At 35.2% G+C, this 26,005-nt stretch overlaps 1 protein-coding gene across 1 annotated transcript in view; it reads left to right on the forward strand.

Annotated features, from left to right (window-relative positions):
* KIF14 (kinesin family member 14) overlaps positions 1 to 14,107 on the forward strand; it is a 30,984-nt gene extending 16,877 nt beyond the window's left edge. Inside the window, exons 17-29 of the mRNA XM_062581522.1 lie at positions 124 to 276; positions 415 to 541; positions 1,192 to 1,285; positions 2,012 to 2,150; positions 3,175 to 3,275; positions 6,708 to 6,802; positions 7,615 to 7,836; positions 7,998 to 8,182; positions 9,107 to 9,265; positions 9,944 to 10,066; positions 12,713 to 12,787; positions 13,433 to 13,571; positions 13,716 to 14,107. Coding sequence (XP_062437506.1) covers positions 124 to 276; positions 415 to 541; positions 1,192 to 1,285; positions 2,012 to 2,150; positions 3,175 to 3,275; positions 6,708 to 6,802; positions 7,615 to 7,836; positions 7,998 to 8,182; positions 9,107 to 9,265; positions 9,944 to 10,066; positions 12,713 to 12,787; positions 13,433 to 13,571; positions 13,716 to 14,107 — 2,004 coding nt within the window. The remainder of the gene's footprint in view (positions 1 to 123; positions 277 to 414; positions 542 to 1,191; positions 1,286 to 2,011; positions 2,151 to 3,174; positions 3,276 to 6,707; positions 6,803 to 7,614; positions 7,837 to 7,997; positions 8,183 to 9,106; positions 9,266 to 9,943; positions 10,067 to 12,712; positions 12,788 to 13,432; positions 13,572 to 13,715) is intronic.
* The last annotated feature ends 11,898 nt before the right edge of the window (positions 14,108 to 26,005 follow it).

Here is a 26,005-nt window from a genome sequence, read left to right on the forward strand (position 1 = left end):
TAGGGCCTGCATATTTTCAATACGTTGAAGTGAAAATAAACTTTGATAGCTGCCTTAAGGAATGGATCACAAAGGCTATATAGAAATGGCATGCATCCTCTGATCTGTCCTTTATTGTATTAGAAAGAAGAATCTCATAAGAAGCAAATGCAAGAACTGAATAATCAGAAGGCTGTAAACAAAATACAAGAGCTAGAAAAGGCAAAGCAAGATCTTGAGCTCGAAGTACACTTCAACAAGAAACGTTTGGAAATGGAGACGTTAGCTACCAAGCAGGTAGTTTAAAAAACAAACTTTTCTTAGGTGTTCTAACAGTCCTTGAAACAAAAGCAACAAAACTTGTCACTTGAATAAACACTGCTAAGAGTTTTGTTGAGGTTTTCTGTTTTTTGTTTGTTTTTGCTTTTTTTTAAGGCTCTGGCAGATCATACTATTCATCATGCAAAGATACTTGAAGCTCTGGAAGCAGAGAAACAGAAGATTGCTGAAGAAATACAAACCCTTCAAAAGAATCGTGGAAATGGGAATAAAACTATGACTAGTATGTCATAAGGGCAATGTAGATCTCTTTTTCACTTAGTGGGCTTGGATTTAGGGGTTTGGAGTCGGATGGATTTTTTCCTCTCTTTCTCTGGTACTTTTTTAGTGATTCTGAATGAAGAGAGCCTTGTGGCTGGTATATGATTCCTTTCCCTCCTTAACCCACATGTATCAGACAATGCTAGAAGTTCTGTTTAGATCATATTTTAATCATATTTATCAGGTGGATATGCACATAGTCTGTACTTACCTCAATTACTAAGAAGTTCTTCCCCAGTCTGGTGGGGTTAGGAGTAAACTGGTTAGGAGTAACTCGTTTTGGGAACTAGAGTACCAGAACAAATTGTGTTTAGATTCCCACCTCAGATTCGGCCAACATGTAGTATCTGGTGTTGATGTCTCTTATTTTGGAAATACCCCTCATCCACCTGGTGGTGGTGGTGGTGGTTTGATGTGTGGGGCTCTTCTGTTTTCGGGGCTAACTTGGCTGGGAGGGTCATGTTTTTTGTTTTGTTTTGTTTTTTTTCCTTATATATTGGGAATCCATGGAACTGTTATTGGCTATGCATTTGGGGATTTTTTTTTAACCCTTCTGTTGTTGCATCACATTGTTTGAACTACTTAATCATTATGTGCCATATTCTGTATTAGTTCCACTTAACTGGAATTCTCTGAAACTATCAGTGATGATCAAGGAGGCCAATGCTATTAGTAATGAATTAGGGAAAAACACTGTTTTCTGCAGGTGAGTAATGGAGCTGCTTAATAGGGTATATGGGGGTGGGGGAAGATTTTGGGATGTGGAGGAGAGCTCTTTGGTTTTTCTCTTAAGAATTTCGTTAAATTATACTTGATGAATCAGTTTTACTAGCTAGCTTAGCTGCAATGTTTAACTTGATAATTTAGGCTTGTTAGTGTGAAATGTGTGCTTGAGATCAAGACTTTAAGGATGCATTTACATTACTCAATTCACTTTGGGCTGAGTGTGCTTTGGAAGTGAACTTCCTGATGCCTGCCTCTGCCATGTTTTAGCTTAGATTTCAGTGATCCTAGGGCACACAAACTGCATTGCTTTTGGAAAAAACAGCTGTTAGTAGTGTTCAGTTCATAGACCACAGAGGAAAAGCTTCAGAATGTGGATATTATAGTTGAGGTGTTGTCTCTTCTTGCCTATCAATAGAAATTCTGCTAATAAAAGTCTGTACCATGTATTTGGTCCAGAGTTTGTTGCTAGTTTAGATGTTTTCTTCTGAATGCAAGAATACCTTCTCCCTCCATTCTATAAAAATAATTTAATTTTAATGGATGCACTGATACTTGTGGTTTTGTAAGAAACAGTGTCCCAAGAAATTACAGTGCTTGTAATAAGGCAAATTCTTAGTCTAAGTATGATTCCCCTCTAATACTTGATTTTTTTTGAAGTATAATTATTTCTTTGTCTTCATTAAAAAAAAAAATTTCTCGTTCTTAGGCATGACAAAATTGATGATAAAACAGGAACAGCAACTTCTGTTCAGGTACAGGTTCGTAATATCAAACTGGGAATTGCAACTTTCTGGAGCCTGGAGAAATTTGAATGCAAACTAGCAGCATTGAAAGAACTTTATGAGGTCTGTAAGAACCAAAGAAAAACCACTAATAATATATACTTTGTCAAAGATAGTATTCTGATAATAATACAGGAGGAAAATCAGGAGGCTGTCTTATCTGATCTTTAACAAAAAACTTGATTCCTTTTTTAATTAAAAAGAATAAAAGATGTATGTATGATATCATGTCTATATATGATATTTACACACACGTGAAACGTGTGTGTATGTGTGTGTATATGTAAGAGAGAAGTTTATCTGAATTTGTTCTGTGCTTCAGTATGCGATTCTCCTGATTATGTAAGTTCTTGTCATCCCAATATCTGTGCTATGCATAGCCTGGAACAATGTTGAAAAATTAGTAGAAAAATGAATCAAATATATAAACAAGTATTTAGGTGCTTACTATTTCTCAAGATAAATCATATTCTGGAGTAAATAACATACCTGAAGTTTGTAAAGGAAGAAATCTCAATCATTGGAGCTCTGAAGGCATTTTCATGGTAGGGGAAAAATATATGAAGGCATTTTATGCTTTGGAATTGACTTTTTTCCTACCTTAAATAGTTACGTCTTTTTAAAGTATTACACTTTATTGTTTGGACAAAAAAAAATCCTTCATATTTTTTTGTTTATATATTGAAATAAATTTTCCATGGTTTGCCCAAAATAGGGGGAAAAAAGGTATCAAAGGGAAAAAAAGGGGAAAAAATGAGGAAAACATTCCCTTATGATATTACTTTGTAATATGTTACTATACCAAATGGCAGAAGTATGTTTTGATATATTTTGATTTATTACTAAGAACTGTTTGGATCTTGTCAATAATGGAGATTGTATTCTACTCCATATGGAAAAAATACTGCTGAAACTGTTACACTTGTGCATAAAGTTAGTGGGTAATCAGCTATCTTCTAGATTAGATATATCCTAACAAAAACAGTACCACTAGCACGATTAGAACATCTGTTTTCTTCATCCCTATGTTGTATCCTTTGTTATAACATTAATCCTCTGTTTAATCCTTCATTCTTTTGTTTTCCAGAATAATGATGGTAACAAAGCTGCTGATGTATTTTATGACCCTACTGATGAGTGGGAACCTGACCTTTCAGCTGCTTCAGTTTCCTCTTTTTCCAGAAGAAGGTAATTTTTTCTGTAGCTCTTTTCTTTACCTATATTTTTAAAACAAAGTAAAAGCTACTAATTTCTCTAATTATCTAAATAAATACACTTCAGAGACATTAATATAACTTTACATTTATTGATTCTTCTTTTACTTTCTTATAATCTTGAGCTTAAATGAGAAATGATGTGAATATTTGTGATGAGGAGGAGTTGGACTAAATGGATTGTTTTGCTTTGGTTTATTGGGTTCAGTCATGAAATGTGTGTGTTTGTTTGCTATGCAACATGTTTCCAGTGCAATACTGCTAAAAAATTGCATGCCCACTAACAAAATGAGTTTGGCAGATTAAATAGCAGTGTTTCTAAAGTCAGGCCTGGTATATATGCAAATATATATTGCATATATGTGTGTGTGTGTGTGTGTGTGTATATATATATGTATATATCACATATCAGATTGCATATATCAGTTCACAGGGATTTATGCATAACCAGTCGGTAATTGGTTAGAGGTATTTAACAAGCTGTTCCCAATTATTGTCTGAAAGCTATCTCTAATTGATTTTTTTTGTTGTTGTTGTTTTTTGTCTGTAGTACAGATTTTCTAATCAACCTGCAGAAGACCCAGTTTAAGTTTGTTAGGTACCTATTTCTCTAACAACATAAGAGATTTCAAACAGGCACTTGGCCTACAGTTCCCATCCTTACCCCATATATTGTGCTAACTGCTGAGTGCCTGCACAGTCACCTGATGAAGTAGTAAGAGAAATAGTTCAAGTGAAAACGCAGCTTGACGGAAAAACATTTCCAGCTAGATCAGTGCAATGTGTGGCTGCACAAGTGCTTTTGTTTATAGAAGCAGAGTACTGTGGCAACTGGGCAAGCCAGTCTTAGATATTCAGCAGTGCTTACTTATGTGCTTAACCTTACATGCAATGGAGTAAAGTACAGGAATAATGTAATATATATTTGAAAGCTTACTAAACTCTTAAAAATTTTTAACGTGTATATTTATCTATTTTCTGTCAGATTTTTAGTGCTTTATGTGTTCTCTGCACTGATCAGTATCTGTTATGTCTTAAGAATACAAGTAATCTATATACAGTTTTCAGGGGAAAAAAGAACAGATTAAAACTTTGAGTTTAAAATGGAAGCAAAGAGCAAAGTTTTCTCTGTACATTTCTTTTTGAGTTATTTTAAGCAACCTAAGTATCAGACAGCATTCCTGTATGATAGAAAAACTAAAATAGGCAATTTTTTTTTAAGGTAATCAATAGATTATACTAACCTATGCACAAGGATAGCTGCTTATAGGTTCTTCAGTGGCTATGTTAATAACAAAATAAAAATTGACAGCATGTCTAATTAGAAATCAAATTCTGTGGAAATAAAACAGCTGTGTTTATTCCTATATTTTAGTTGCTAGTAGTGCTTCTATTCATTCATTCATTCTTCTATTCTCTTCTCTTTTTGGAGAAGAGAAATATTAACAGAAAATCCCCAAGACCGAAGGTATATTTGGTCAAAATAGGTGTAAGGTTTTTTTAAACCATGTATCTAGGTATCATCAGTGCAGAGTAAGGAGTGCAGTTCTTAAGGTTTTGCTTCACATTTCCTTTTCTTTTTTTTTTTCTTTTTTTTTTTTTTTTTTTCTCCTTCAAATTATGGAAAATTTTCAGAGTAAATTGCTGGCTTGGGACCTTCTAAGTATTAGACCTGTGACAATTTTTATGACTGAGTTGCAAACTCCTGCAAATTGTAGATTCTAATATAAATGCTGACAGATGCTTAATTATAGCTTCACTAGTGGATAGCAGTCCAGAGATTATTGTTGTTCTGCAGTAAAGCAGACCAGTTTAGCCGTCTGTAAGTTTTGGAAAAATGTTCTCGACAGTTCAAAGTAAATAGAAGTTATTTGAAAACAATATGATGGATGAACAACTTTACTTTAAATGCTGTTTTAATGATAGAATAATGTTGGAATACCTTTCTTTGTCTGAAGCTGCCTTCTGGACCGTGTAAGACTGCCATAGTTGTGCACTGTTGAATCTCAGAAGTGTATTTAGTTTTGTTTTGCCTATTTTAAAAATGCAACAGTAGAAATCAAACAGAAGAATTCGGATACTGGAAAGCCGGAACGTGTTTTGCGTTGCATTGACAGCAGTTAACTGATGCGAATCACACATGCTGGTGAAAGAGAATGAATTTCATGTGCTGTTGTAGGGTGTGATGCTCCTGATGCATGCAGTGTCAGGGCACAGAAGGGCAGGTGCTGGCGAAGAGGAGGCCAGCTGGGAATGGAGTGTGAGTTGGCCACTGAGCTCCCCAGAGCAGGCCAAGCCCCAGGGCCAAGCGAGGTGAGCAGGGCTGCTCTGGGGATGGTGGCCAGGCTTAGTCTGCAGGCTGGAGTTTGACAGGTAAGGTCATGGTGGCCAGGTCTCTGGCCAAGCTGGGAAGTCAAAGCACGGGCATGGCTGCACTACAGCTGCAAGGTAAATTGGGTAGGACTAAGGGCATGAGACTCAGCTTCAATGTACTACTTGGAGGCATGGGGGAACTTTGAGTTGTCTTCCAACTTTTTTTTTTCTAACATATTCAAGGCTAGCTGTGGTTCTTCAAACAGCTTCTTCTTGTCAGAGAGCTGGCCTTGAGTGCAGGCAAGCAAACTTCCAGTGCCAGCCCTGAGAAGGTGCATCAGATTGTCCAAACAGCAACAGGGAGCTTCACGAAACTTCAGTCTTCTACTAGAACAAACAAATGAAAAACTCATCTGGCTTTGCAAAAGCAATTTATTCTGTTCAGCAAACAAGATCCAAAAGAGCCAACAAGTCTGCATTCCGTGGTCCAAGTAGTTAGGAAAGAAACGCTTGTTTTTACTCACCTTCTGGAGAATTATCCAATAATAAAACTGTAGCCTAGAAAGGGAAACGTAAACTGATGATCCTGCTTTAAGAGACTTCCAGCATACTCACACTAAAGGCAAGGCATGCTGTATGTCATTGCTCCAGTGACTTGTCTGGAGAAACAGTAAACATTCCTTGAAAATCCTATTCTTTGATCACAATTTCTTGGCTCAAATTGCATATTAGGGTCAGTCCACTTGCTCGTAATGTATCAGAGGCATGGCAAGGACAGAAGAAAAGGAAACAAATAGTGAATTTGTCCAAGCCTCAATGGTTGCTGCTTTTGCTCCCTTGGACCTGAAATTTTTCCTTTTGGGCAGCATCAATAAGCAAGAGTCTAAGAAAAGTAAGCAGGATCCATCCTATATTGGCTTCCTTTTGCTCTAATTTAGGTTCTGTGTTTACCATTTTCAGTGAATTAAAAATAGGTGGGCTTTTGGTTTGTCTTATGTCTAACTTTGATTGAACCTTTGGTGGAGGGAGGTGGGATGGAGGGGAGTGATAATCTTTTTAAAAAGAAGTTTTTCATCTCTCCATCCTTTCTTAGGAGCAGAAGTTTCATGAAGAACAGGAGAATTTCTGGATGTTTGTCTGATATAAAATTATGCCCAGTCCAGAACATACAAACTTCTTATATATCAGGTACATACTATACAGCAGATTATTTTTCATTTCATACTTAAGAACTTGAAATTCCTTTGCACTGAAAGAACATATGCACTTCTAATTATTAAAAAAAAAAAGACCTGCACAAATGGTAGATTTGTAAACAAAGTGGAAAATATCTTGTTTGTAATATCTTCAAGTTTAAAATGCAAGTAACAATGTTATAGCACTTTTTTTTTTTTTTGTCTTTGAAAAGCTTTCTTAAGGTTAATGTTTCTTGACCAGTGCTTATCTCCTCCATGCTGAGCAATTTGCCTAAAACATTACTATGCTTAACTGTGCAGGTTAAATGGAGAATGATGATAGTTCACGTAACCAGTTCGTGTGTCAGATACTGGATCCCTATATAATCATTTGGAAACTTTTTGCTTGAGTTGTTGCTACTCATTCAGTGCTGAGGTTCCCCTGGATAGTGTCTGTCCCCCTGCCCCTCCTCCCCCCCTCCAGCCAGGATTAAATGCTTCACCCTTCCGAATGTTTTATACAGTAAGTTATTTTAGATTGGCTGGTGTGTGTGTGGTGGTGGGGGTTAATTTGTTCTCTCCCTTCATAGGTTCTGTAGTTGGAAAGATGGATTCATGCTAAAGGCTTTCACTCTGGAATTTGTACTAACTGAATACAGAAACTATGCAAACTTTCTTGTGTACATGTTTCTCTTAACTATTTTTATCTTTAGTAATTAAACATTGTAGAAGAGGCAGTATAAAATAGTCATTGCAAAGATTGTATATTTGCTTGCTGCTATAGCCAAAAAACTCTTGATATGTTTTGCCTTTATGTCAATGTAGGCTCGCTGAACAAATCCAGCATATGCCCAAACTGCTCTGAATTGTTTATTCCTGGAATTTGCAAAGAATCTGTAAGTTCAGCTTTAGATTTACTGGAGCAGAATCATGAAGGAGGAAAGAGCATAGCAGATAATCTCCTAACTACTTTGTGTACTATTTTTACTGGAGTATCTGTCATTTCAAAAGCCTATGAACAGCAAGACGAAGAATGTCAAGAGAACAGTAAGTCTTTTTGATAAAAATTTAAATTAAATATTTTTTTGTTTTCTCTTTCAGATCTGAAAACATTCATATATTTGCCTATAGAAAGAATAAATATTCTTTCTTTAATGTGCAGAGCAGAGTTTTTAATAGATTTTTCTTTCTCTTTCTCCTCCCTCCAGTTTTCCTTCTTGATCGTGCTGCTCAGTCCTATTGCATCAGAATTATCTCTGCTTTTGATCAGCTTGTGGTTCTAACCAAACTTTGGCTTAACAATATCCAAAGGTACTCCACATCTATAAAAACCGATGAAGAATTAAAACAGGAAGTAAAGAACTTGGGAGGTTATTTACAGTTACTGTTGCAGGTAAAGTATACATATGCTAGTTAAAGACAAGAGAATTGAACATAGAGAGATTCTACACCATTGACACAATATTGATTGTGAACTTACTAAAAACAGTTAAACAGCATGCACAGTTACAAATGGACTGACCTAAGTGAGATGAATGCCAAAGGGTGCTTTTGTACAAGCTAAACTGGTACTTTCAGATGCCAGTTCAGAGCAGTGCAGACTTCTGTACTATTGTCATGGCCTCGACACACAGATTTGCCAGTGCAATCAATCCCGAGCTGGTAAGTCCTGCCTCCTAAGCTTGCCACAGAATCACTTTGATGCTTCTGTGGGCTGTCTTGTGTGGGGGGATTTTTTTTTCTTTCTTTTAAAGACCTACTGTAACTACTTTTAGCTGGGTCGTTTCTACTACTTTCTTTGAGTGTCCCAGGAACCTCAAAACTGACTCATTTTTTGTTATAACTTTCGGTGCTTTTTTAAAATGTAAGATAAAAATATCAGTTATATACAGCACTTCCTATCCACCTTCACCTTAAAAAGATAAAAAGGGAAAACAAAATATGCAATGGTAAGAGTTAATGCTATTTTTGATTATCTTTAGAGTGCTGTTGTTTATAAACTTATATATAAAAAAAACAGTAAATATTATTATTGTTCATGCTAGTCTTGTGCACAGATTTTTTTTTCTTCTAATGTTCTGAAATATAATAGCATTTTTCTTTGTGGCTTCAGGGTGTTGGCTCACTGGCTTCTTTCAGTTGTGGTAGTTGAGCCACTGGAAAAGGGAAGATATAAAGCTAAAAATACTTGAAGATAAAATGTTGTGCAATGACAAATATATGCTTCTGTTTTTTTTTTTTTTTTTTTTTTTTTTTTTTTTTTTTTTTACCACAGATGGTTTGTAGCTTAAATGAATGACATGTCTTCATTTCTCAGGGATGTTCTTCAGATATATCCTCAATGGTAATGGAAGCATGGAACAAAATAAACCAAACAGTAAGACAAATAATGAAATATATAGGACACTTGGCAGTACTCACAAGAGCTGATATTTGCTCTTCTGAAGAGAACAACGTTACTGCAACTAGCCTACAGGTGAAAAAAAAATCTTATCAAATACAGTGACTTTCTAGATGAGTTTTCAAGGGAAAAAATAATTGCAAAGACTATACATTTTTCCCAATATCGTTCGATTTTTTTCCCTTATTCTTTCTGCATATATATTTTAGGATATAGAATTTAACAATGAAGTAATTTTAATGTTGACATTCACATTTCTTACTCAAAAGTAAGTGAGATCCTTGTAACACAGAACTTAATCTTCTTAACATTTCTCAGTCAATTGACTTAAATATTTTCAGTGTTTAATGCTTCATTTCTATGGTGAGAACTGGATATGTGTTTAATGCCCTTGAAATGTTTATATTAAAAAAAAAAAAAAAAAGTAAGTCTATATGCTTCTACACCTATTGTACAAGTATTTAAATGAAGCTCAGTACTTATTTTAGTTATCTGTGAGTAGGGCAACCTTTCAAAGGCTTGTCACTGTTTTCAAATTTGTAGTGCACTGATTCTTCAGAAATCTGAAGAAAGATAGCGATAAGAAGTTACAGGGCTGAGCCTCTATGGTGCAAGGCAAACATAGGGGTGAACAGACTAGTACTGACCAATTTGTGTAATAAAAATCATGTTTCTGTCTTATTACAGAAAATCTGTTTTAGTTCAAGGCCATATCGATTACTTTAACTGTTATGTTTCAAACCTTTCTTTTAGAAAGAATTTGTACTTGCCATTTACAGTGGAGTAGGCTCAGGACTGGAGCTTCTTATGGATACAGTACAGGAGAAAGCAAGTGTGGTGCAGAAAGAACTGGTGAAGCAATATCCACAAAATGAGGTGAGGTGAAAATGAATCTAAAAGCTATTAGTGCGTTGTCTTAGAGCCACTCCATCAATTCTTTATATTTTTTCAGCAATTCTGTCTGGAAATGTTTATAGTAGGAATACAATTGCTAACAGATTTGAGATGAGTGACACACTACATTGATTGCAATCTTCCAGAAATTTTTACACTGCAGTTTTTTACTTACATGTAAACTGAAAAAACAATTATATTTTATTCAGAACATTTTTTTGTGTGTGTGCTGAAATGCACTTTGTACAAAATCTCACCGTTTCTCTTGTTCCTTTGTCAGATGAGATAAGCATTAAAGAGAGGGAGAACATGAAAATTAGCAGAAAGGCTCAAGTAGACCTATTATTCCGTTAACTACTGTTAATTTTTTTGTAAAAAAGATTTAATATATAGTAATATTTTATGAACGTAAAAGCTAAGGATTTCTTATGGATAATTGCATACACCTCTATTATTACTGTATTTAGCGCTAGAAAATTTGTTAGAAAGTTTAAACAGCTTTTATTTTGTCACACATTACTTTTACAATCTTAGTTCCGAACAGCACACTAAGTATTCAACTAGTTCAGTTTTATCTTTTAAGCACTAGTCTTCTCTTGTGCTTAATGCTTAATATATGTTGAAACACGTTCCTGAATTGGGACCTTTACGGTGACAATGGCTGCCTGAAGCAGCTGATATTGCGAATGTCAGAAATGTCCTATTCATTTTAATGTCATTTACTGGAATTGAGGCTAACTTCCAAATACTTTCGAGGTTGCTACGCAACAGTGCTATTTAATTAAAGCAGCTTCTTTATAACATTTTTATAGGGTAATTACAGCAAATGTACTTATAATTCGTTAATGAGTTGGTCCTGTGACCTTCCAAGTTTACTGTATTATTAAAAGATATTACAGCAATGTAAAGCTATTATGTCCATGTTAAGACCTCCATCTAATTATTTTTGTAATTTTAAGAAGGGGTATTCTAATAATTCATAATAAAAATATTAATACTTAAAGTTTTTCTCCTCAGATAGCAGTTGAGATGTTTTACTACATGAAATAGTGCATATGTATTCATATAAAAGCATTTTAATGCACTTCAAACTTATTTTTTCAGAATACTTAAATCAGAGTTCTATCTAATTAAAGAAAAACTGTAGAGGAGCAGCTCTTTTATGAAATAAACATACATCAAATACTCATAAAAGTATCTTAATACTTCAGGCAGAACTGCTACCCTTACGTGCTGAATTCAGTAAAATGTTTTTCATTAACTTCTTGGCTTGGTGTGTGTGGGGGAAGCATTTGGTGGGGGGGGTTGCTTTTTTGTTGTTTTTGTTTTTTGGAAATGACACAACTTTATTTTAAGCTTAAGCTCGTTATTTAGGTCTCATTTTTGTTTGGGTGACAGCAAGGAATACTAGAGATGCACAAAGGAGAGCATAAGAATAGGCACTAGAGTTAAAATATTTCTGTGACTGTATAATTGCAGAATTGTCGGCAAATTCCAGTAGGCAAGTAGGAGTAGCCCTTGGAAACAGGCTGCTTGGTGGATAAGCCATGTCAACAAGAAAGTCTAGTTGACTTCCAAGGCAGTATTTTGGAAAGGTTGAAGTGTTCTTCAGCAACATATTAGGCACATAGTGTACATACTTCCTTTCAGTGTTGGGATAGGCAAGAGGCTTGTTCTGCCTCTTTTCCTCTGTGAATAAGCCTGTTTTGGACAGACAGCATGTGAGGCCAATGGCTTCACCTGTGCATGAGCAAGCCTCTCCTTTGCCTTAGGGTGTTGTGGTGGTGGTGATTTTGTTTGTGGGGTTTTTGTTTTATTTTTTTGTTGTTCTCTTTTGCTAAGTTCAGGAATTTGCAGGACTACAGCCAATAAGAAAGTCTCCTTAGTGAGCCAGGGTCTATATAAGGCATATTTCTAAAGAATTTATTTCTATTCAAAAATAAGTTGTAACAGTGACTTTGGATAAATGGTTGAAATCTATCACTCCTGTCAGTCAGATTTGTTGTCTCAAGCAAATTTTTTCCTACTCTGGTATTCACTGTCGTTACTCTTAATCTTACAGACAACAGTGGAACCAGTGGGGAAAAAAAAAATCTTTCATATTCCTATCTGTTTAGTCAAATCTCTAATACTCTGTGTTTCTAGTGAAAAAGGATTAAGCAGTCTGCTGGCCAAGTAGGGATGTGTTTACTTGCAGCAGATTCCTCTGCAGCAGTAGGGTTGTTTTGTGTTTGCTGTTGGCAGAGCTTATGTGAAGTAAAGAAAATGCTTGGGTGTTAGAACTAAGAGCTTACCCCTGCTGCCTAGCATGACGGTGACTTTTTTTGTTAACTTATAGGAAAATTTTTCTTTGGCAAATCCTTAGATTTGCTCATATGATCCTCCTGTAACAAGAGATATGTAAAACCTTCCATATATAGTTAAAAATTCTTCCCCTCCCCCCCTTTCTTCCCCTCCTTCTCGTTTGAGAAACTTCATGCTGTAACAGGAAATTCACGTTTTTCATTGCTTCTGCTTTTGAATGTTTTTCTTTTTACTATGCCAATGTTTATTGCTATGCTTCTAAGTTCTTGATGGGTACTTATTGTGTCTAGAATCAAGTGTGAAATATAATAATTTTTTTCCTAGATTCAAAATCGAATAAAGGACAATGCTGTTGCTTTAGCCAGATTCCTTGAAAATAACATATCTTACTGCAGAAAGGTAAGGGAAAATGTTTCACAAAATACGTGTTTTGAAGGTCAGGGTTTAATTTTAAAGGATGCATTTAACAAAAAGGAACTAAAACTACCCTTCATGTCTTTGTAATTGCATAATAGCACTTCCTATCATATTTAGCACTTTTGTGAGTAGAACACTATTTTTTCTGGCCATATTGTTTCTACCCAAAACTACTTGATTTTAATTTTATCTGAAGTGTCTGTGTGTGTCTGTGTGTGCCTCTGTGGAGGTTAAGTGCTCATTACAAACAGCCTGACGATTTTTTTTTTTTTAATTTGAAACTCTCAAGTTCAGTGATGCTACTATAATTGATAAAATGATAAAGTAGCTCCTGCAGTAGTTTATGGTTACAGTTATTGGTATTTTGAATCAAAAGCTGAAGAGATGTATTAAATTATATTCTAAATGTGAAAGCTTTTCGAGCCTTTATGGTTCTTTTTTCAAGGCTATCAAAAATCTGCACTTTCTTCAGAATTATCGTGTGTTCTATGAGTTAGCATCACTTTCATTTTGCATTTCATTGTTGACCTGTTTTGTGAGACTTGAATCTGTAATATTATATTAGGTGTTGAAGACTTCTATCATTTATTTGGGTCTTTTCAAGCAAATTCCTCTTTATTAATGCAGAAAGAAATAGAATCTCAGTTACCAGAGGAAGAATGTGTATATCAGGAAATAAAGAAAATCGTTAATATTGCTGCAAAATATTTGGAATTGGAGCAGTATCTAGCTGAAGTCTATCAAATTGTTTCTTCTACATTACAAGGTATTTAGCTGGATTATTATCTGTCTTGACAGTAACCTGTAACCTTAAAGAGACCAGTAAGGTGAGGCGGTGGGAGGGAGGACTGCTTGGTCTCTTTTTTTGCAAAGTGTTGCATTTGATTCTTCTTGCTTTTGTTTTTCATAGGGTCATACCAAAATACAAGCCATCTCAAGAGCTGTGCAGAAAAGATTTGCGTGTTAGCTGGATATTTTAACAGTTATTTCAGTTTATTTGTCTTGCCTTCTACTTCTGTAAACAATCCTGTCCAGAAAATACCTATACCTTTTATGAATTCTGATGAATTGGATTCTTTGGTTCATTCCCTTATTGTGAATTTTGAACTTGAACAAGGACAGCAGTCACTGAAATCTCAGACTCTTTGTAATGGAACTGTTGGGACTCAAGGAAAACAGGTTGAAACAGGTGAAGTTGAATTGGTAAGGATACAGAAGGGAATTCCAGAACATACATATAAAATGCAGTCATCGCCTATGTTCCCAGGAGAGCTTTCATCTGGTGGGATACAGTGGGTGTAAAATACTAACAACAAGAAATTCGAGCAAACTCCCTTTCTATATAAAAAGGGAAAGCAGCATACTACAGACAGCTAAAATTTATTGCTACTATTACATGGTATGAAAGTGGATGACTTGACTGAATGAGGATATATAACCTGAATTTCACAAGGAAAAAGTGAAATTCCTTAAGATGCTGTTAGACTTCAATATAGTCTTACTTTTCTTTTAATAAAGATCTTGTATCAAGTACAGAGTAGTGTATAAGAAATAATCTAAAGCGGTAAGTTAAAAAAAAAGACATTCTGAGGTACAGTTCCTCTAGAAACACTTGCTGGGCTGTGGTCTGGGCTTATCAGTGCAACTGCTTGTCCCTGTGTATGGGAACACTGCTGTTATTTTATTCGATATTACTTCATGCTCCTCTGCCTTGCACTGGGCTGTGGTTGCCAGAAGGATAAGAAGTAGATCTTACCTTTGCCCCTTTCATGAACTGTTTCATATCATTCCTGCCTTCATAGTGATGACAGTATTAGAACTATGGCAAGTTGATTCTCTTAGCCTAGAGTTGGTCCAATCACCTACTTCCTCTTGCTTTTATCTTCAGTCATTGTTTAAACTCTAGTCTGTTGCCTAAAGCCAGTGAAAATTAACAGCAAAGATGAAAATGAATTTGAAGTTTTATTTTTTAATGCTGGAGACTGGAAGGCCTGGACCTGGCCCATTTTGCTCACAGTAGCACTGAGAAAATCAGGAACTGTGTCCTAAGTATTTTCCTTATATTGGAGCTTCCAAACTAGGTACTCACAGTTGTTATCCTTCCTTCTGAAGGAAAATACACAGCATCTTGAGTAGTTCACTCTTTAAAAATACTTCAGGCTCTTAAAACTGTTTTTCATGAATAGGTTACAATGAAGAGAGACAATCACCCTTTCCTTCTTTGTATACTTTCACAGTGGACTTATAATTAATGCTGTCATTCAGTGTGGCTTTTTAAAAAAAATTCTTTTCCTCTTTGGGGGCTACAGGGAAAGGTAATTTTGCTGAACTAGTAACAAACATACCCTTTTCTTAAGACCAATATAGCTTGATATTTGGTTGAAAAATGTCTTGCAGTACAGTTCTGCTATCAAAAAATGCTCAACAAAATATTCTCAGAATTTTTGTTTAGTTAATGTCTTCCTCGCACAAGGTGTGATGTTGCTTAATCACTTTTTTCTACTGTAAAGGCTTTTGCCAGTCTGCTTAAAGGTTAACAAAGCGTGTTTAGTTCAGATTTTTATAGTTGTAAACATGAAGAGTAACTTGGTATGCTTGTATTTCTGTAAATGTACTATTTTATATTTGGTTGAAACTTAAACATAATTGGTTCTTCTGAATCATGTATATATGTGTGAGCTGTTGTAAAGGGGGAACCTGGATTATGCAACTGATTACCAATTTTTATAATTAAGTGTAAATTTCTTGTCAGTTTTCTTTTGTATACTATTGCTTTTGAGACCTTCCTATGGTGCACTTATTGAGAACATTGTAATGTTGTAAAAATCCGAAATATTTATAAGAAAGATATTTTCTGTATCTCACAAGTGAAACAAAAAAATGACTTCTTTACCTAAGTTTGTTTTTATCTATTAAGATAATTAACAGCAGATATTGAGAGACTGAGTAGTCATGACCTAATCTACAGCCTCTTAATGTTACAAAACCCATCTTTTACAATTTCTACAAATAAATATAATGGTCTTAATTAAGACTAAATTACACTGAAGTATAATACTCACTGGTACTCTACCTGCCTAGATGATTAATTATGTTTGCTTATGTTCTGGTATTTAATAAGAAGCATTGCTCAGAAAATATCTTGGATTTTTTTATTTTTTATAGCTCTATGTGTCTTTATCAGAACATTTTTGTCTGCTTCTTTCTTTTCCAAAACTTAGACAAGTTCTTCACAAACTGGGAGCTCAAATATTTTTTAAAGAAATGTTTAAAATAAATCAAAATCAAGAAAAAAGAGCATGCAAACAAATGCACTTCTGCCTACGGTTTTAATAAAGGTATCAGAAGGCTGATGGGGCAGCCTTAATCATATCAAGCTTGGCTCTTGCAGGATGAATGAAAATGTGGCCAGTTACTTTCTTCTTAGCCTGGGGGTGAGGCTTTTCTTCATTTCTAGTATTCATAATGTTAATGGTATGTTCACTTTTTATTTTAGTAAGTTAACAAAATCCACTTATGCTAGTGTTTTCTTCTGGTTGGTGCCCTTGTTACAGTTGTACATCACTGAAGTACTTCACTTTTACGATATATATGGTGACCATACATCATCAGAGAGAGCTAGTGCTCTCATAACATATTGCATTAATACATCAAGAAGCCTAGCTGAGGCTCCTGTAATCTATTGGTGTAATATACCATCAGGGTGAGATATATTTATAATGACAGGCTGGTTGATCTATAAACTGCAAATGTCAAAGAATTTGGATCATGGCAGGCAGAATTTGGGATGGATGGATTGATTTGGCTATCAATGGTATCTTATTTTACTAGTCTTTCAAAGTAGTTGGAAGTAGGTGTAGGTCAGGAGCAGGTCAGCAGTGAGATTGGCGTGGCTGAATGCAGTATCTATATCACTTGCTCTAAATGTGATGTGCTATGAGGAAATATTTAGAGATGGGATGTATTGGTTAGTGAAGTTAGAATGACTTTGTTTTGTTATGTGAATAGATGCAATCCATGTTTGTGGGATTTGATTTTTTTTTTTTATGTATTTTTTAATTCAGTTAAGGAAATAGTCTTTGGTTAGATTTTAAGCTAAAAAGTTATTAGAACTTCATGTAGATGTCCCATAGATTTTATTGATTGCCATGACAGGAAAGGAGGGAAAATTAGTTTTAATAATAGATACTTTATTCAGACTTCTGCCCATAATACATTTAAAAATACAATACCAAGAAGAGCTAATGAACCAAATATGTTACCTTCACATGTACACATCCAGTGATCTCTGCTATTGAATTCTAGCCAAAGAGATGAAAGAAGTTCATAAGAAATGGGTATTTCTTTCAGTTCAGTACTTTACATGAAAAAGACATTGCAACTTTTTATAGCTATCTGTCTAGTTCTATTTGTCTAGCAGTTGAAAGTAAGTTTAAAACTAGGTATTTGTATATCTGTTATTGTTAACAAAATATGAGAACTGCTGCACAAAAATATCAAGCAAAATGAAGGGGGAGGTGCTGCTATAAATTGGTGAAGCTATGGGAGTGATACTAACTGCAATTTGACTGTGAACAGCCCATTTTTATCCCAGAGAAAGAAAACTTTCGTGGGTGAAGCTTGTCTCCAGAATGTGAACGCTGCACTGTCTGAGAAACTGCCAAACAAAACAGCCCGTCTTTCTAGAGGTATGTTCTATGTAAGCAGACTTCTGGGGTGGGAGGAGTTCTGGTTATGCCTCCTTAAGGAGCATTACCGGTGTTAAAAATTAAGGATGAATAAACTCCTACAGCACACACTGACTCATAACAATATTGCAGATCAGAAACAGCAAGTTGCAGTTGATTTTATTTGATCCAGTAATGGCACCCACTGGTAGAAGAGGAGACTGCATCTATTTCACTTTTGCAAATGCAAGCTGGTGTTTTTGGACAGAAAACTCCTATAATCTGACATATATAATTGGATGAGTCCCATTGCTTTTTCACATTTTGCAGCTTTTTACAAAATTTTACTATTTTTTTTTTAATGACAGCATTTCATTTGCTTCTTGGCTTCCAGTACTCTCAGATTTTTTTTTTTAACCTAGTGAACTCCTCTTTCTTGGGGGAAAAAAGCAAAAAACAAAAAGTTTTATTCTAATATTTTATGTAAAAAGTACAAATCATTTGTAATATTCTATCTGTTTTCTGCTTGGAAGCAGTATATGTAACAATTTTTTTTTTTGTTCCTCTTTCTTTTTTCCTAATCTTTTTTTGTTTTTGTTTTCTTAGTATGTCTGTATGGTATTGATTTCTAGGATAGGGAATGGCATATATTCTAATCTATGTTCATATCAATTTGACTGTTGCAGTGAAAATGGAACAAAAATGGAAAGTTCTGACTTGATATGGCATCAACAGTAAGCCCCACAGACAATATTAAAAACTAATATTCTAGTTACTTTGGAATATGATGAGTTAATTTTGAATACCTTAATTAAAATAAGCCTAAGTAAACTGTAATCAGAAAGATTTATGAAGAGTGGAGTGGAAGGAAAGGAAAGAAAAAACAAACATCAGAAAACCTCATCATGGTAGTTATATATAATAATAAAATATTTATATGTTAAATGGAGTTAAATTATGCTGAATGTCTTTCAGCTTCCTCGGGAATATTTACTTATTTTGCTGTTGTCTGAATAGTTCAATTCATTCCTCTATCTCTCTCTATAGCATAGAGACAAACCTTTCCAAAAATCAAAGAATACTTTAGACTAATCATGATTACTTTGATTTAAGCTGCTTAAATATTTGGGTGACTTGGGATTTGTTCAAACATGACATTTGTATTGGTTTAATTCTTAAACTGCACTATTGCATTTTTATTCATATTGCTCTCTGCCTTTGGGCTCACAGCCTAACTCCTTTGTATTGTACATCAGTATAAAAGTGCTTTTACTAACTTACGCTAAAATGATATAAGTGTGTATTAGTTAACTATAGTCTTATCCATGGTAGAAAACTGCATCATATTAACATATCTTTACAGTTTCCCTTAGCATGCATATGAAGGTGTTTATAAAGAGATTCTTAACCTTGGAAAAAAATGGTAAGCTATGTTACGTACTGGCTTAAGCGTATTTGTGCAAAATCTTGCGCTCAAATGCGTGCATACATTTCTAAGTAAGCTAGGTAGTTAGACATACACATACATACATTTTATTTATATATATATATATATACACACACACACATACACACACACACACATATGCATATAAGGCATATCTGGAAATGAAAGGTAGTAAGGACAGGTCATGGATATGAAATGATAGTTATTCCCACGAACTCAAGAACAGCTCTTTCTTGAACTCCTGAAAGGAAACCAGGTGGGTGGTGACTTGTAGGTTTTTGCTATGATGATACTCTTCCCATACTTTCAGATCAACTAGTCCAGTTGTGTCAACAGGTTTGGTTGCCTTCCAAGGTATTTATCCAGGTTTTGATGCTGAGATTTCAGAGCTTCATCTGAATTTTTACTTTGAGTGTATGTATTCATACCTGTTCACAGTCTATTCTTTTCCACCAAAGAGGCGTGTGTGTGCACAAGTGTGCCCTTTTTAATCTATAACTCTTTGGACTAGGATAATCTGGTTTAGTAATTTCTACAGTGTAGGTCTGCTCCTCTGTTAGAGTTCTATGTGCTGTTGCAATGGTCCTTATCACAGCGGGCTCCACTAAGAAGGAAGAACTTGCATGCGTTTCTCTGTATAGCAAAATATTAATGCTGGCATTCTTTGTGCACTTTAGCATCACAAACCGCGTTTCTGGAATTGAATTCAGAATTGTATTCATGAAATATAAAACTTCTCATACAACATTTTAAGAATTATATTCTTAGTATTTTGCTTGCTTTAAAGTGTACACATCGCATTTTCTGTATCTAAAATGAAAAAATTTTTTTGAAAATTGTATTTAAAAAGGGAATACAGAAGGACAACTAAGTATGGTTTTATGGAGCATCAACTATTGAAGATGGTCTGTGTACATTGGAGAGGGCAGGCAAATTGTAAATCAACGTACTAAACATTGGAGTGAATCTGTAATGTTTTGTTGCTAGCTTGTATTGTAACTACTATCCATATGGAGTCAGCTATACAAGGAGACAGAAAAAATAAGGTGAAGAAATAAAATGTGAAACTGAAACACGCAATTTAAACAATACTTGATGTCAGGTACTTTCTTTCAAAAGTAAAGTGGCCTGTTGCATAATTCTGGAGTATGCTGAAAATAGGTATTCTAAAAACTTTTTTTAAAAAAAGATTGGCCACGAGGGGCTTGACAAATTCAGAAAGGGAAATGAGGAATAAAACAGATGCCACTTCTGGACTATCCCTGGCATATCCCTGGTCCTCTAGTTTGTCTGCTGCCCTCCCCTGCAAGGAAATGAGAAGGTCTGCATCTGTTTTTCATCCCTAAAATATTAAATCTATGTTCTAAAGAGCATTTCTTTTGAATATTTAGTATTAATGTAACACTTGCATCAGTGTTACTTTATCTGGCCTTCAGGTTTTCTTTTGATTATGATCAGTAATATGCAAGTTTCACCTCTCCTCAAAACTAGATCTTTCTTTGAGATGATTGATCAAGTGGTGAAGTGTGCATATAAAACTTTAAAAGGCTTACCAACCTGGAGCATGTAACATAGTCCAAAGCGGGTATCTAAAGGTGGGACTTTTTTGTGTTCTAATTTTGCTGCCTGTTAGGAGAGGGAATCCAGACCATAACATAAAAACTGTTTACAAAGTAAAGGTAGCACTGAAAAGTAGAGGGTTGTCCTATGTAGCAAAAAAGCGAGAAGCAATGGACTAATACAATGAGGACATTAGATAATTTGCTTTAATTTCCTACTTGTGCAGAACGTTTGTGTCCCCCTCTCTAAATGGTCACCTGAGCTGCAGCTGACAGGACAGGGTTGGACCCGTGCTGTTGCTGGAGAGGTCACGGGGAGCTGGCTTTTGCACCGCGTGGTCTGGGGCGATTCCCACAGAGTGCTCCTGATATGGTGTCTGCTGGACTGCGGACCTCTACGCTATGTTCAGCAGCGAGAGCCCTTGCTGGGCTCTCCTGGGTCTGTACTGCTGCCACAAGACCCAGCACCGTTTCAGGAGATAGATGAGTTACTTTTCCTGAGTAGTTTTACCATAAAACTTAAAACCTCTCACTGTCATAATAATAATAATAAAATAATAATAAATCATTGCTCATTAGCATTTTTTTGTATTGTTCTCCTAGCTCTGTACTACGTTTAGGCTTTAATTCTGCCACTTTACAGCAAAGCCCTTGAACAGCATCTTCAGAAGGTGGATAGTAGCAAGAACTTGTATAGATTTTTACAAAGCTTCTGACTTTATTTTAGGAAGGAAATAAAGTTCTACTGACTACAGTGTAAGTTCTTGGAAATAATAGTTTTGAGAGAGACGGGTGTTTGATATGGTATTTTTTTTTTACTCTGGTAAGTGGTGGAAAAGCTTGGATAAATAGTAATCTTCTAGGAAACAGCTTAATATCTTGACTATTTTTATCTTAATTGCAATTTACTTCAGCAGCTCATAGTCATTCCAATTCCAACCACTAGGTGGAAGTGTTTCACCAGGGTATACTAGTTATGAGTCCTTTAAGCAGCATTTATTAACCAGGCATCGGAACATCGGAAGGAATTTCATCACTGCCTAAACGTTAACATTCATAGTGTATTAACAAAAAAAAAGGTTTGTATAGTTTATTGGATAACTTTTATACATGCCATTAAGTATTTATGAAGTATTTATGATTGGTATGGCTATAATGATAGAAGACAGCTGTTAATGTATGAAAATATGTAGGGCACTAGATTTATGTCTTCATATTGTTAATTTAACATTGGTCAGTATATTAATGTTTTAATGTAATACAACATAATTTTATTTGTGACAAAGTGCTGTACAAATAACACTTTTTACCAACTATTTCTAAATATATTTTTTAAAAACAGGTCTTACTATGTAAACAACTTCAAGGAATGACCTTTCTTGTGATATTTACAGGACCAGGGGAGGAAAAAAAATATTTATTGACTCAGATTTAGAACTTTATAGGTAGAATGTTAAGCAAGGAGAGAGAATGGCAAAACCCAACGAACACGTTTAACTTCAAGCTGATACTTCAGTCACTTTGGTTCACCAAAAAACTTACAGGTAAGCTTGAGTGTTTTGTTCTTCAGAGGCTTGGATGGTTCCTTATTCCTCCTTATCCCTCTCATGTGTTTAAAAACAAAAACATAACCCTCCCATGCCTAGAGATTCCTGATCTGAGTGAGCAATCTGCATGTAGCACAGTCCCACCCATGTCCCACCCCTCCAATAAAAATGGGCAGGAAGCAATTCAACTAGTCAATTATTGTGCTTACAAAAATTTAGACCACAAGTCTAGAAACTGATTTATTAACTGTGCTTTGGCAGTATGGGATTCTTCCCGATATTTTTTTTTCTGCATATAAGTAATGTTTTCATGGAATAAAAGATTTTTTTTTTTTAGAAAAAAAAAAAAAACCAAACACATAAGTAGTTGTGAAATAAAAGCAACAATTGTAAAGTGAACAGTTCTGTGGAATGTCTCTAAAAAAATCTTTTTGTCAATTAAGGAGAAATATTGTGCATTTTGCAGAGAGGACAGTAATGATGTATAAGGGGATGATATATTTACATCTTGCATTTCAGAAGCTGTCATACTTTTTTTCTTAGAAAGCCAGAAGTAGGTACTGTCCTTAGTGTATATATAAGAAGAGAATTTCTCTTACAGAGTAATAATGTACTTGGAACACAATAGCTGCAGCTTGACCTCTCTAACTTCTGATGTTTCTGAGTCATCATAAAACTCTCTTATGTTCTCCTGTTGTCTGGAGTTGCATGAAAATCTATAGTGTTTCTTATCTACTAGATCTCAGTGCTTTGTAAAGGTGAAAAACTACCTGCCCCATCCAACCTATTGGGGAGGGAGGAAGTAATCAAATCAGTTACGTGGTTGCTATGTCATGATTGCACAGCAAATCAGTAGTCTAATTATATCTTTATGAACAGCCCTTACTGCAGTAGCAGGTTCCTTACATCTGCAGGATCGGCTTGTCTGAGATGATCATCTTATGGTAATTTAACCTTTAGGGATAGTCTATGCATATACTGTTGAAACAGTTTAACTATTAATTTAGAGCACGTTTTGCAGGGCTACAGTAATAACACTGTGAAGGAACTTCAATTAGCATAGCTAACTTCTGACAAACTAGCTAGACACAAGCCTTGTGTGTAGTAATGGGCGAAGCAGACTTTGAGCCCTGTGGTTAGGTGAGCCCTGCAGTTTTTCCTTGCCTGTGCTGGTTAATATTGGTGACAGAACCATTAACATGTGGTGTTGTTCTTACAGTAACTAGACCCCCAGGGGAACCTAGTTTTAAATCTGCCATTTTAATGACTATCCACTGTGCTCGAGACACGGCTTTCTCCTGTAGTATTAGTATACAGCAGTGGCCTAGGAAAAACGAGGCATCAGTGAGATATACAATATATAAAACACACTTATGACACGTTGCCCTGGCAACACTATATTGGCAGGTTATGATATCTAGAGATATAGATATTCTTGTACTAGATGTTTTAATAAAGCACTGCTGTGCACCTACTGAGCATGCTTACCAGCATCCTCTGTGCCAAGAAGTCAGGGCATCAGTGACCTGCTCCTCAAAACCGCGTGGAGAACTCTCCAGATGACTCTCCTGTTTCTCTGATAACTAGAGCCTTCAGAGCCCTTTCTCTCTGCCCCCCCCCCCCCCAAAAAAAATCAAAAAATTGAAGAGGAAATCCTTAAGAGATTTTTCTATTGTTCCTAGTATCTAAAAAAATGTTCTACTAAAAGCTAATGAGAATCACCATATTATTTGGGGGAACATAGAATACTGCATACAAGTTAAACTTTAAAAATAGGTTCTTGTGTCTGGAAGGTTTAAATGAACTTAAATGTGAAGTTTCTCTTAGATATAAGGGCATAGTAATGTGACTTCGAAATATTTCTCTGCCTTGTCTAGGTATTAGAATACGAAAGCTGTGTATTTAGCAGGATGCTGATACATTGTACTGTTACCCAGTGTCAAGGTGATTATAGCTTAACAGAAATTCCTCTGTCATGCAATGTCTTCATTTCCTTTGTCTGTTGTGAGGATGGACTCAACTGCCAGGGATTTTCAGTAGGAACTTAATAATTCAGTAGACAACACAGTGTACTGGCTCACTTCCCCTTTTCTGACTGGACTACATAGTCATAATAAGAAGTAGTAGTAAAACTTTTCATTGCCATGGGATGCAAGATGGAACACTGAATACACAAAGTTAGCTTTTGTGTTGAGTAAGATTACTTTATTTTTATGATCACTTTTTCTAGTTGTAACATTTAAATACTTGTTTGTATAAACCAGAAGCTGTGCACGTTTCTTTTGACAGCTTAGCGATGCTGCTCTTGTGATCAAAGGAGGTCAGGAAAAGCCATATTCATGTAGAATAGTGGTTTATGACTGAGTTATTAGGTTCCTGTTAGATTCATCCAAACCTGGTATGTAATGGATTTCCAGTACTAGTATGTTTTCTTTATAAATAAAGAGTAAGCACATTCTTATGTGTGCACACTTCTGATCTGTTTTCTATTACTTCTGTATTTTCAAATGTCACAGTATTCGGAACACATTGCTGTATTCAATCTTCATGAGATGCAGACCTATAGGTTCATACTGCCTGGAGTATTTTTAGGCTGTGCTTTGTCTGCTGGAAGCAATTCTTTCATTTTTTTTTGTGTTTATTTTTATATGAGAAATATATAGACATCTCTATTTTAGTGTAAATGCAAAATCAATCTGTAAATATTATATGAAGAGGGTGGAAACTCTTTAGTTTATCATTGCAGAGGTTGCATCAGGAATTTATTTAGCCTAAAAACTTGTATTTTTTAAATTATGTCAGCACTCACTATATGGTATTTTCCAAACATAGAGTAAATCTCTGTGCCAAAAAGTTTAAAGTTCAAAACATGTTAAAAAAAAAAATTTTTTTGGAGATTGTAGTTGGATAGTAGGGGCAGGTAGTTAAGGTTCCTTGATAATATTCAGGTAGCTTTTTCTATGCTATGCTATTGTTCCTAGAAATGTATTGTTCCTAGAAATGTCGTCTTGAAGAAGGATGAATTGTACCAACTTTGAGTGGTCAAGGAAGAAAAGATCTTGAAATCTCCAACATGATGAAGAAGACAAAAGGTAGGAAGGCAATGCATGCTGAAGAGAATAGCGGTTGTGTGATATCTATAGAGTTATTCATAAAGTTAGAAAAGTAGTTACTAATATCACACCATTCACATGATTTGACTCCTAAATCCTGAATTTCCCCAGAATGTGCTTACTCTATTCTTTTTGCTGTGCCAAAGCATACAGTGAAGTCACCTATTTATCAGAATTTCTTTAACAAACAAAAATAGGTCCCATGAGGTATTATGTCTGCATGAGCAGCATATAGAACCTCTCAGAATGTTGGCCTGGTAAGAGAAGAGATTTAAAATCAGTGTGGAAATTGGATCTCTCTTAACACTATGATAGTTGAGACCTTCATATTAGATAAAGGAAGAATTTGAAAGATTCAGTACATTGCTCTCCAGTGATATTTTTGGGCTGTTGCTTCTTTGAATAAATATTGTAAATGTTGCTATTTTAATGTTCTACGCTTCTGTGTAGTAATTATTCTAGAATCTTTCTTTTGCTTGTACATCAACTACAAATCTTTTGGTGCTTTATAAATAATAGTAACTCTCAGCAAATACATGTGTTAAAGCCCTATCTATTGCATGCATTTGTAATGTAGTCTTTGGAAAATACCTATGCCATTCTCTGGTAACTACTAAACTGGACAAATGCCACAACAGGCATTTAGCTCTTGTAAGTCTATAGCACTATTAAAACACATAGCTCTTTATAGAAAGGTTGAGTATAATTCCTTAAAGAAGACACGACAGCTGCATAAATAAGGAGACTGTTGAAGTAGTGTGTTATATTGGGAGATTTTTAAAAACTGACCACTGATCCTACCAGATAGTAAGGGGACTTCTAAATCCATCTGGTACTTCTGAAAACCTCCTCCCAAGCTTTAAACAT

This window comes from Rhea pennata, chromosome 8 (assembly GCF_028389875.1).
Source record: "Rhea pennata isolate bPtePen1 chromosome 8, bPtePen1.pri, whole genome shotgun sequence".
NCBI classification, from domain to species: Eukaryota; Metazoa; Chordata; class Aves; order Rheiformes; family Rheidae; genus Rhea; species Rhea pennata.